Genomic DNA, 12,360 nt, shown 5'->3' on the forward strand with positions numbered 1-12,360 from the left:
GATAGATAGATAGATAGATAGATAGATAGATAGATAGAGAGAGAGAGAGAGAGAGAGAGAGAGAGAGAGAGAGAGAGAGAGAGAGAGAGAGAGAGAGAGAGAGAGAGAGAGAGAGAGAGAGAGAGAGAGAGAGAGAATAAAACCCTTGTTAGTTATCGCTGATATTTCTTCTTTTCCCTCGTCTTTTTCTGCTGCTTCTTATTATTATTATTGTCATTATTATTAGTAGTAGTATTGTTATTATTTTTATCATAATCATCATCGTAAGCAATAGTAGTAGTAATTAGGTAAAGTTTGGGGATGCACGTGGCCTCAGTGCTCTTCTCCGTCACTTTGACCTTGAGCCTATGATGGGAAATAACCCGTTACCCCGGGCAGGTGTGACATCTGGGTTACCACAGTTTACCTTCCCCAGGTATCCCTTTATCGAGCTGCCCGACAGGGCAGATGAACAGCTGGGATGGCTGTGGCCGTATAACCTGGACAGTGATTCGATTCGTACCTAGGCATGTTAACCACTTCACCACGGAGGAGTGGTAGTAACTGTCTACCACTCTCTCTCTCTCTCCCCCCTTTCCCTCGTTATAAGTTCTCGTAACTTCCGATGAAACTTCTTGATGAGGGCGTAGGGATATATATTGCCGATCACACTTACCCTCTCCGTTGCTCATCATCAGTGCAAATTCAGAGCATTAGCTTAAAGAGATAATGCAGGTCGCGAAAATGTTGTCATGTCAGGTTATACTTAATTTTCAGTTTCATTGTGTATTCGTCATTATTGTCTTTGTTATCCTGCTTCTCTTTTATTTTTACTGTATCATCCTTTTTCGTTTTTCATCGGTATCACCATCGCCTTATTCTTTGTCATAGTCATTATTCTCTTCCTCTACTCTCTTCTTCGCTTCATCTCCAGTTTTATTGTACATTTGTCCTTATTACCTATCGATGTTTTCCTGCTCCTCCCCTTCTTCCTTGTGTTTCATCTATATTATTTTTCCCTCGGCATCACCCTCGCCTATTCTTTGTCATCGTCAGTTTCTCCTCTCTTTCCCTTCGCGTCATCGCTCCTCCTCCTCCTCGTCGACCTGCCCCCTGAGCCTTCCTCCTAACAGGTGTTTAAGTGAGCCATCACTCAGCTCGTGACTCTCGCCTTCACCTGAGTGCCTCCGCCAGGTCTCCACAGGGGCCCGGGGTCACACACACACATTCTCTCTCTCTCTCTCTCTCTCTCTCTCAGATATACAGATTCATCTTATACTTCTTTTAGACTTTCGTTGTCTACTTCACTGGGAATATACAGAACAGGTTGGCATGAAACTACAGATGAGTATATATTTATTTTTTTGTACATGTTTATTATCGTTTTACCTTTAGATAATATTAGGTCACAAATAAGGTCTGCATAGGACTCGCTTCTTTCTTTACTCGTTATTTTTCTCGTTCGTGTGTCTGTCATCTAAGACGGCAATGCAAACACAATATAAGGAGGCTATAGACCTAAGCTGAAAAAAAATCCTCTCTCCGCCTTCTCCTTACCTTCTTCCTCGTCCTCCCCTTCCTTATCTATCTTCTCCCCCTCCCCTTCCTTACCTTCTTCCTCGTCCTCCCCTTCCTAACCCATCTCCTCGCCCTCCCCTTCTTTTCCCATCTCCTCGCCCTCCCCTTCTTTTCCCATCCCCTCGTCCTCCCCTTCCTTACCCATCTCGCCCACCCTTTCCCTACCCATCTCCTCACCCTCCCCTTCCCTACCCATCTCCTCGCCCTCCCCTTCCCTACCCATCTCGCCCTCCCCTTCCCTACCCTTCTCCTCGTGCTCTTCCCCCTTGTTTCTCTTCCTCCTCCATGGCACATTACCCCCGTCAGTATGCGAGTCCAAGGCGATGTCACGGGGTCCCCAAAGAGGGAGAGTGGAGGAAGGGCTGAGGAGGAAGAGTAGTGAAAGAAAAGGAGGAAATAGGAATAGAGTAAGACGGGATGAGGAAAGAAAAACGAAGGCGAAGAAGAAAGGGAAGAGAAGGATGAGGATGACGAGGAATAAAAGACGTACCGAGAGAGTAATAATGGGAAAAAAGTACCGATGAAGAGTAAGATGAAGGGAAAGAAGGCAGACAGGGGGACAATATGAGGAAGATGAAGCGGGAGATTGAGGATGAGGATGAGGCGCATACGAAAAGAGGCAAAGGAGAAAGAAACGAAGAATGGAAATGACAAAGAATAGAGGGTGATGACGAGGAAAAATGAGAAGAGGTATAGCAGTGGCATTAGTAGTATAAGGAAGCGAGGAAGGAACCAGGAGGAGTAGGAGCACGTAGGAGGCCGGAGGAAGGGCAGGGAAGCAGGTTACTGGGCGATGATCATTGATCCGCGATGATGGGAGATGGAGCAAGGCCTTGGATTGAGGTGGGAGTTTGTTGTCCAGATAGATAGAGAGAGAGAGAGAGAGAGAGAGAGAGAGAGAGAGAGAGAGAGAGAGAGAGAGAGAGAGAGAGAGAGAGAGAGAGAGAGAGAGAGAGAGAGAGAGAGAGAGAGAGAGAGAGAGAGAGAGAGAGAGAGAGAGAGAGAGAGTGAGTGAGTGTTGGGAGTATACGCGATAGCTGCGCGTGGCGGCGGTGCTCATCTCCGTTCCGTTGACCCATTTATCGACCATCTCGAATGAAAGGACGAACGGCTGGGTGGGCTGCACGCCGATTGCCCAGGCCGGGATTCGTAGCAAAGGCACGCTAACCACTGCTACACGGAGGCGCCATAGAGAGAAATCAGCTGGCGAAATTGGAAGTTATCTTTAATTATTTGTTTGAGCACTTTGTTTTTCGATAAGTACAATCGCTGGTTACATTCACTCACCTTACGGCCTTCAGTGGTCACAAGAAAAAAAAAAAGTTCTACACTATTTTGGGGTCATCAGTGGTGTGTGTGTATTTTTGAGATGTAAAGCCGACAAGATTGTGAGTGAAACAGTAGAAGGGAGACAAGGAGTGGAGGTAACTGAGACTAGCGGGAGTGTTACGGTAACGCGGTAGGTTATGGGGGTGGGGTGAGGATGCGATGGTTGGCTGTCACCTGAAGTACACACACACACCGGTGTCATCAGGTCTATGAAGGCCAATTCGTATATGTATGTAAGCAGGGGTGCAGGATAGCCGCCAGGAACCATTCAGGCACTCTTTTGCCACCGGTATAGGGACCGTTATTTAAACTGTACCCATGCATATTTGGAGAGGGCCACCATTGACCCACACAGCTGGTTGATGCTATTGTGGTGTGGGTGGAGAACTCCTCAGCAAATTAGTTCACATAGGCCATTATACTGTGGTTGCACCTGTATTATTGGCCTCATTAGGTAGCTAATACCCTTTAGCTCTGCTAGGGTTACAAGAACGCAGCCTCGCTCGCCAAGAAGCAATAACAACAACAATCATACCAGTAACAACAACAGCGGTGGCTGAATGGATAGCGTGACGGCTCCGTGTTCAGGAGGACGCGAGTTCAATCCCCGCCCGGTGCCACCAAGCTGGGATTTTTCAGCCGCCGCCGAGTGGCTTAAAACTACCCACATGCTGTCCAGAAGACCACCTATCAACCCGGACTCTAGATTCTAGGATTAAAGATGAGCTCCGGGAGGGCAGCATGAGCCAATGCAAGATGGCGCCACTATAAACACTCGCCTGTGCCAGAACAGGCTGGGCCGACCATCAGACCCCACCGTGAAGAAGCCTTGGGCTGACCATCAGGTCCCACCGGAAAGAAGCCTACCGGCGCAATAGGCCATCACATCAAGGTGCAACTTAAAGGATATGTTGATGAAATTGTTTGTGATAAGACTCAGGCTTGAGCATGCAGCTCTAATCTGGTCAATGTAAAAGCTTGTATCATGTAAAGACCAGCAACTATATTGGCACGTAATAGCCATCTTATAAAGGGATTGGATATATTAAAATCGAGTTACTAAAGTACTATATTTATAATGATGTTTAAGGCAGTAAGGTACTAGAAGTGGACAGGGATCTTACTAGAAACAATGAAAGAACAAGTGGTTATGAACACACATTAAGGATTAGATGTGATGTTGACATTTAGTTTAGTATTGACATTTAGGAATTAATTAAATGGTGTTGGAAGCAAGGAACACCCATCGAAGTTGGATGAAATAGATTTCTACACAGGGCAACAGAAAACTGTAAATTATAATTAGGTAAACCAAACATCTGAGTAACCTAGCAATAGGAAAGTGTTATTATCAGGAATGTAAAACAAAAACTTCCCAAAATCCTTATTTATTCAGGCTTGTTGAAAACATAGGTCAGATGGCAGCGACCACAGTACTGGCGGTCAAACATGTTGGCCATGAACACGCCAGCGCCACACTCGTCAGATGGGCACTCACGTCGCTGGCGGGTGATCTTGCCATTGTCATCGACCTGCAGCAAGGAAAATCTTATGTTAGTATTGGGGGATACACTATTTTGCAAACTGAATAATATGTACCAATGGAAGTTTATATGATAGGTTTGGCAAGCTTGATGGAAATGAAGAAACAGTGTAGTGTTTATTAAACAGATAGGCACCATCTTGAGGTGGTAGGCAGTTACCAGATTTAGCATAAATTTATAATTTCTGCATAATTTTGAGGCTTGCATAATATCTAGCATGCTAAAAAAATTACCATAATTCTAGCATAATTATTAAGCATTTAGCATAAATCTAGCACAATTTAAGAAGAATGCAAGCAAGAAGAAAAAACTGTGCAAAGACCACCAAAATTATTAAACATAAATAATAAAATTTGAGAAATATACATTATGGTGCCACACGCGGCCATGTGCGTCAATTGTGGTGGTAGGATAATTTGGAAACAAAAGACATTGGTAAAACATCTAGGTGACAAGTTCCACATAGTGGTTACTATGTCTACCTGCACATCTCCAGGCCTGAGTTTGATCCTAACCTGGGAAATCGGTGCAAAGCCCACCCAACTGTTTAGTTCCTCCCTCCCCTTTTGAAGCTGAATGGCAACCAAAAAGGGGCAGGGCTTCCATGTCTGGATGTGCCTCATACATGCAAAAGTGGCCTAATTAAAATTGTCATTGTGTTGCATCATGGCAGCATCACCATGAAACTGTTCTCAATGCAGAGCTGCAGACTTCTGATGTGTGCAGTATTTTTCACAAGAATCAGTCTTAACAAGAGGAAGAAAAGGAGAGTTCAGGTGAAGGGCTGGCTGCAGAAGTGGACAACTTCCCCATATATCCCTTATGGATGTATGAAAATTAGAATCTGACAACTGGTTTGATAACCCTAGAATGGATGTGGGAACATTCCATGACTTGAATCTGGTGATGCTGTACCTTCAGAGGGAAAATACGTGCCATAATAACCAAATTTTGTGCTCACAGCATGATTGGCATGCACAAACCTTTTGTTTCAAACAAGAACTCTTATGCTGCATATTTCATATCTACTGGAATATATTTTACTTTTTACATGCCTAAACATGGATGGGCCTTGTATAAATCAATAAAGCCATTCCAAATTTCTGTCCATCTAAATGTCAAATTCTTTCAGATGCTCACATGACAAGTCTGTGACAGCATTTTGATCGGTGCCTCAAGGCCGCACTTTTGTACCCTGCACATGTGTAGGATGAACCAGACAGGTATTCAAACACAGACTGAATGCTCCCGTCACCTCATGAGGCTGGGCTGGAGTTAAATCAGCCACATACATGCTTTGGTCTGATCAAGCTCTGCCCACTTTTCAGGCCAGGCCTGAGCTTGTATGGCTGGCTTAACCCCTTCAACACGTGGACGCGTATGCTGTGTCCTTATGTGCGCTGTACCATATCCGAGGACACGCATACTGCGTCCTGGCTCGCTTTAGCCAGTATAAGAGTTATTTCATCTCTGTATATTTATGCTTACATCTCAAAATTATCAATTAACTTGTCTCTATGTGCACCATTTAATTCTGCATGTTTTCATATATAATACATGATAATGATTATGTTGAGTTTATGGCTGAAAACTTGATCTATTCAATAGCGACATTTGAAATTTGGCGCGAGCGGTGATCTATGGCACGGGGCGCTGTTTCGGCCCAGCGGTAGTGAAAGGGTTAAGACAACCTGTAGCTTGAGTCTTGGTTTAATTTCTGACTCCTCCCATTCTTCTCTGTCAGACTTAGATAAGGAGTGGGATGAATTACAATGATGGATCTATGAGAGAGTATGTACAAAAGATTCCTTACCTTGTAGAACTTAAGCATGGCAAGTTTGACCTTCTTATGCTTGTGCTTGATCTTCTTGGGGGTGGTGTAGTTCTTCTTCTTGCGCTTCTTGGCACCACCACGCAGGCGCAGAACCAGGTGGAGTGTGGACTCTGCACAATAAGAGCAATATTAATTACTGACTGATGAAATTTGATATTGAAAGAATGCCATTTTATACAGATTGATGAATGCATGACAACAAATTCTGCCCAATGGTGACTTCATAAATATACAATATACTGGGAAATGTCCTTTTTAACTTTATCCTATGTGACACTGCTTTAGTGAATAGAGTGTATTTAATAATCAGTGAATGGTAGTGTAATGACTCACCTTTCTGGATATTGTAGTCAGAAAGGGTGCGGCCATCTTCTAGCTGCTTTCCAGCGAAGATGAGACGCTGCTGGTCTGGGGGAATACCTGAGAAGGGGAGAGGGAACATACATTAGTATCAAAGGGAAAGGGTTCATGTTTAGGTGGAAGATTTTAAAAGAAATGTTAAGAATTACTGCTTTATGCTGTAAATGTGTAAATGCTTACCCTCCTTATCTTGGATCTTGGCCTTCACATTCTCGATAGTATCCGAAGGCTCGACCTCAAGGGTGATGGTCTTCCCCGTGAGTGTTTTCACGAAGATCTGCATGGTTGCGGTCTGTAGGAAGCAATGAAATAATAATGACTCAAATAATGTATAAGAAAGGGAGATATGTCAAAAAACGAGTGGTGAGCACAAGTATCTCAACTCCCTTATTAAATGAGAAGGATTATGGGAGATATTCTACTTATAAGTAGACCTAGACCCTTACTGTCTTTTACAGTCATCTTTATGCAAATTATTCTTTGACCTCGCTAAGTCCATCCTCCACCCCTCCTACAGCCTCACTTCATGACTTTCAACTAATGCTCATCATTACACTGTCCAACCCTTTACCCTTTCCTTGGTAAACTCTGAGACTGTCTTCCTTCATCTGCAATTCTGTATTTGATCAGCGAGTATGGGTAACGGTAGTGGCAAATAATCAATGGGGGTCTCAGTTCATGGATTATTGATAGCAAATATATTTTTGCTATATATTGGCAAAACACTAATGTAAGTGGAACTACTATTTACAGACTTATGACATAAAAGGTCTTCAATTTTATAGAATGAGATATACTGGGGAGGTAGATAGCTATCATGACGAACATGTAGGTGACATTGTCCCCACACTACAGCTACAATACCTGAGCAATGCTATAATGGCATGAAAAATTGCTTGCTTTGGAAAGCTTAATAATTACAGATGATCTGGAAGTGGCCTAATGAGCGGTGACTTCAGTTTGCATTGAACCATCAACACCAGATGCATTACTGGATGTGCTTTGTCTTAATATTATTTGTATTTAAAGTCTCACCCGATCTCCATGTCATTTAAATTTTTGGCTAATGTTATATAATCAGGTAAGTTCCAATTCTTTATTATTCTAATGCAGAAAGTTCTTGCATTCATTGATTTTCGTAACTTGAAAATCCCTTTATTGTGTCCATACTACTTTTGAGTAGCTTGGAAAAAAGGGAAACATGTCAGTTATTAATGGGAAAACTAGGGGCCATAAAAAGATAACATGACAATTTTAACATGGTAGCTGCAGGGATCATGTTTCCTAAAGGCTCCTCTAAGCAAATTAATGAGAAAAAGTCATCACACACAAATCATTACATAATAAATGCAATAGCAATTATGATCAGTTTATGCATTCTCTATTTTAGGGGGTTTATGTCAAGCCAAAAATTCGGCCCGTCGCTGCTACCAGGTTAAAGGTCAATAAGCCTTGGAATGAGAACCTTAGGTTTCTGAAGAGAATCATCTAAACATTTCCTGATTTTCAATTTCACTATAACCTGATTTATATACTCAATTGAATGGTATTAAGGCATAAATGATACATACAAATGATCTTATTTTTTATTTCAAAATAAATTCATTGTTACAGGCAGCCAACTCTAAGAGTTACTTGCTTGACTATGAAGCCAAGTGTCTACAGCATCCCGTGAGGAGATAACACCAGGAACGTTTACTGTTTAGTCTGGTCTCTGGCACACATCCATGGCTATAGATTACACGCACCACACCACAACACAGGTGATTGCACCTCCTCACACCAGCAGCACTGCATTGATACAACCATCATTCTCAGGGTTGTTGGTGACCTGCGCATACTTTCCCCACACCACTTTGCCACTCTGTGTTACAAGACCAAGCTCACTGATGTTAATCTCAATGACTGTACCTTTAGTAATAACCCCAAGAGAGGTGTACATGGTGGAGCTGGGATTCTTCTTGACCCCAATGATGGGTAAACAAAAGGTTGCCTTGAGCTCAGGGTGGGTGACATGTGCCTTCTTGAAGCGCAGTGCCATGGGTCGAATGAATCTCTCAAATTTGGGTGGTTTACGGGTGAACTGGTCCCCAACAAATGTGACCTTAGTGACCATTCGCTTCCAGGCTTTGGATTTGCGTTTGCCTGACTTGATGACTCTGAATACCTCGGCCTCAGACTGAGCTCGGACCTTTGGAATCGGGACATCCCACTTGCCTGCCTTTTCTTTGCGCTTCTGCTTGATCATGTTAGAAAGCACCTTGGCGCGGGTCTGTCCTTCTCGGTCCAGGAGATAGGACGGTACAGCACCCTCTGGCACTTCCTCTCTGTCTTTCTGTCGAGTCATTTTCTCCTCGTGTGCCTTGATGGTCTTCTTCATCTGGATCTTTTCATTGCGCCGTTCTTTGTGGTACAGCTTGGCCTTCAGCCCGAACATCTTCTTAGCCTTGGCCGACCTCTCATGCCCCGCCCTCGCCTCCTTTTTCCTCTTGCGTTCCTCATAATCAAGGCGTCGGCCATGGCGTTTTCTGTGCAACTCAATGTGTTCGTTCTGTGGCATGGCTGTGGTGTGTTGTGATCTTTACACCTGCTGCTGCTGCTGCTGTCCTCTTCGTGCTGCGTGGCTGCCGGCTAGCTCAACACAGCGGTTTCTGGACCCCTGCACCTGGGGAGAGACGAGGAGGCATATTAGTAAGCTCTCCAAGTCTCTCCCAAACAGGCTAGCATGGACTTGGGGGGCAGCTTGAGGGCAACTATCACACAAATGTGTAGAAATGCACTTGTAAATTATGGTGTATAAAAAGTGCTACATCCAAGTAAAATTTCGTAACCATAATTATGAAATAAAATTATTCTTAACCCCTTAAGTGCATACTGCGTCCTGGCTCGCTTTAGCCAATATGAGTTATTTTATCTATATTTTTGCTTACATCTCAAAATTATCAAATAATTTATGTTTCTTTATGTGCGCCATTTAATTCTGCATATTTACATATGTAATGCACGATGATTATGTTGAGTTTATGGCTGAAAACTTGTTATATTCAACAGCGACATTTGAAATTTGACGTGCACGGCGATCTCGGATACAGCGTGAGGCGCTGTTTTGGCCCGGCCGTAGTGAAGGGGTTAAATACAGAAATAAACTACATTCATGCAGCCACAGGCTGGTGAGGAGTAAGATGTAGCTATGAGGAAACAAGACGATAACCTTCAGTAGCTTACTAAACTGAACCTACTGTTGAAGAAGTGTTTTATGTATACTTTAATTACTAACATATACAAACTATATGGGACAAAGGAGCCAGAAGTAAGAAATTTTCAGATACACAAGGTGCCGAATTTTGTGACGAACAAATGGGTTATCATTTCTGAAACGGTCGTCACTCTACATCAGTCACTTCCCAAAATAAATTAGTTTATGAATGCAAAGCTGTTGCTTGCCCAGAACTGCACTGAAAATGCTGTGGAGGCAAAGGATAAGGAGGGCATACACCTGCACAGTGCTTTTTTGCAACTTGTCCTTTTATTTCTGCATGTATATGTTGCCCCTCAAGTATTCAGGATTAAGATTCATTTTCGTAACGTGCCAGTATTTCATTACCTACCTTAAGAAACATCACTAGTTCTTCATGTCTTTTTTACGAACGTTCAACAATCATGGAAATGCTTCACAAATCCAATTCAAGGACTATTTATTTCAGAAAATAGGGGATATTCACAAAAGCGCAGCCTTCTCTGGCGGCAGTGCAGCCAGTGTTGCGAGAAATACCTCCACGTTCGCCACCGTCCATGGCCCTGATGCCACGTGATCAGGATAAAACAGGACACTAAATTGGCTGTGTGAACCCAGCTTTAGGAAAATCAGCAGTAACAAACCTGCTTGATTAATTAAAAAAATATATAAACAGAAGCCCATGTAAACCTAACGAGTAAGACAGTAACCTACTACAATATAATGGCAAAACTAAGACCGCAGGGCTACAATTCATAGTTAGGCGTGGTTCCCACTATTCCATTTTGACGGATCCGTCGACATTAATGACGTCAGTGAAACAGCGGCCGCTCAGGAGGGATGATCCACTCTGTCAGTTCATCGCTCATCATTTGTTGACAAATATATGGACAGCATTAACCACGACTTTTTGCAGATGTTATTTTGTAGCGAAGTACTTCTATTTCATATTTTCATATGTAGAATGTTCAACATCACACGACTGGCACCACCGTCCTTACCCTGGATCTAAAAGTTAACTTGAGTTCATCTCTGGACGGGCTCCACGCAGGGCCTGTGCTCCATTGATGACGTCACTGATGGTCGACAGATCCATGAAAACAGAATAGTGGGAACCCCGCCTTACTCCCCACGGGACAAGGCCAGTTGAGACAGCCTGAGCATGTGTGGTGGCTCCTGGGCCTCAACACACAGCTGGCTGCCCCTCAATGCCATGGTCATAATTAAGATCTACACTCCAGGCACCATCTCTGCCCCATGTCCATGCAGCACGGTGAGGTGGTGTCATCAGATGCTCCCACCCCTCACCTTGATCTATAATGCGCAGGGCATCCATTCGGGTGCATAACACGCATATTTGCCCGAGACCGAAAAATCAATCGGTTGAGTTTTTTAGGTTCATGGTACAGAAGGGTCAAACTACCGGAAGTCATAAAATTACCCCTGGAAATGCCAGTGTCCATGCACCACAGGGAGCCTCGTCAACATGTGAATACCACAAGGGGCCACTTCCACAGTTCGCCATGGAGGGTTAGTAAGCCTCCAAACCAATAACAAAGACTTCAAAAATTCCTCATGGTGTTTGGTGTTCGTGTAAGTTAAAAATTGAGGAAACTTCTTCAGGAGTGTTTTAGCATACGGGAATTTTTTTTGAGTGCCTAGTGTTGCACTGTGAATCTAACCACTAGGAATATTGAATATTTTAGTTCGGGACATTACAAAGATATGGTGTTGGACTGCTATTGGCTCTCACTGATGTTAACCTGGTAGCAGCGACGGCCCAAATTTGTGGCTTTACCGTGTAGCAGCGACGGGCCAAATTTGTACCATGATTATAAACCCCCAAAAATAGATGATGCATAAATTGATCACAAATGCTTTGATATATATTATGAAATGGTTTGTGATGATTTTCTCATAATTCTCGCTTAGAGGGACCATTAAGAAACATGATCCCAGCTGCAACCGGGTTAAAAGGCGGGCTTGTTTCACCGATGTAAGTATAATTAAGTAAGTGTGAGTAAAAGTGTAACCGCGTTGTTAGTGTCTGGTGGTGAACACATGGCCGCCCTCCCCGCCGCCGCCTGCCTCACCTCCTCGCTCTTTTCACCCTCACCGCGCCTCACACTTCCTCCCCACACGTCCCGCCGCGGCCCTGGTCACGGAGCCAACCCCTGCACACTACCCTCGGCCGCCACCACCACCGCCGCCCTTGGAAAAACAGAAAACTCTCCGCCACTCACCACGAGCTGCTCCGCTCTCGGCCGCCTGCTGGAGGAAAGGAGGAGCCGATGGTTCTTTCCTGGAATAAGTTATTTTCGTTGACCAAAATATTTTCATAATAGCTATCAATTATATGATTCTAAGTAAAAATTCTTATATATGTCAAATTTATAGTTTTCAGTTAAATAAAATATGTCCGACTAATGCTTTTGAATATAACCACTTTTGAAAAAAAAATGATTTCAGAGACACCATTAACATTAGAAGACGAAAAATTA

At 43.5% G+C, this 12,360-nt stretch overlaps 1 protein-coding gene across 2 annotated transcripts; it reads right to left on the reverse strand.

The window, feature by feature from the left end:
* Positions 1-4,258: 4,258 nt before the first annotated feature.
* On the reverse strand, positions 4,259-12,161 carry LOC126998991 (ubiquitin-40S ribosomal protein S27a). 2 transcript variants are annotated; one of them, XM_050861302.1, is made up of 5 exons: positions 12,103-12,157; positions 6,805-6,916; positions 6,598-6,684; positions 6,244-6,374; positions 4,259-4,418 (listed from the first exon to the last, which is right to left on the reverse strand). In XM_050861302.1, the coding sequence occupies exons 2-5, from the start codon at positions 6,905-6,907 to the stop codon at positions 4,275-4,277; spliced, it is 465 nt and encodes a 154-aa protein (XP_050717259.1). In that variant the 5' UTR covers positions 6,908-6,916; positions 12,103-12,157; the 3' UTR covers positions 4,259-4,274. The 2 variants fall into 2 exon arrangements, with proteins under 2 accessions (XP_050717259.1, XP_050717258.1); XM_050861301.1 differs by lacking the exons at positions 4,259-4,418; positions 6,244-6,374; positions 6,598-6,684; positions 6,805-6,916 and adding an exon at positions 8,199-9,289 and having other exon boundaries at positions 12,103-12,161.
* Between the last annotated feature and the right edge of the window lie 199 nt (positions 12,162-12,360).

Source organism: Eriocheir sinensis, chromosome 15, assembly GCF_024679095.1.
Source record: "Eriocheir sinensis breed Jianghai 21 chromosome 15, ASM2467909v1, whole genome shotgun sequence".
Taxonomy (NCBI): domain Eukaryota; kingdom Metazoa; phylum Arthropoda; class Malacostraca; order Decapoda; family Varunidae; genus Eriocheir; species Eriocheir sinensis.

Bases quoted from the DNA above. Each gene is read 5' to 3' on its own strand.
- LOC126998991 (XM_050861301.1), bottom strand. From the start codon at position 9,184: ATGCCACAGAACGAACACATTGAGTTGCACAGAAAACGCCATGGCCGA.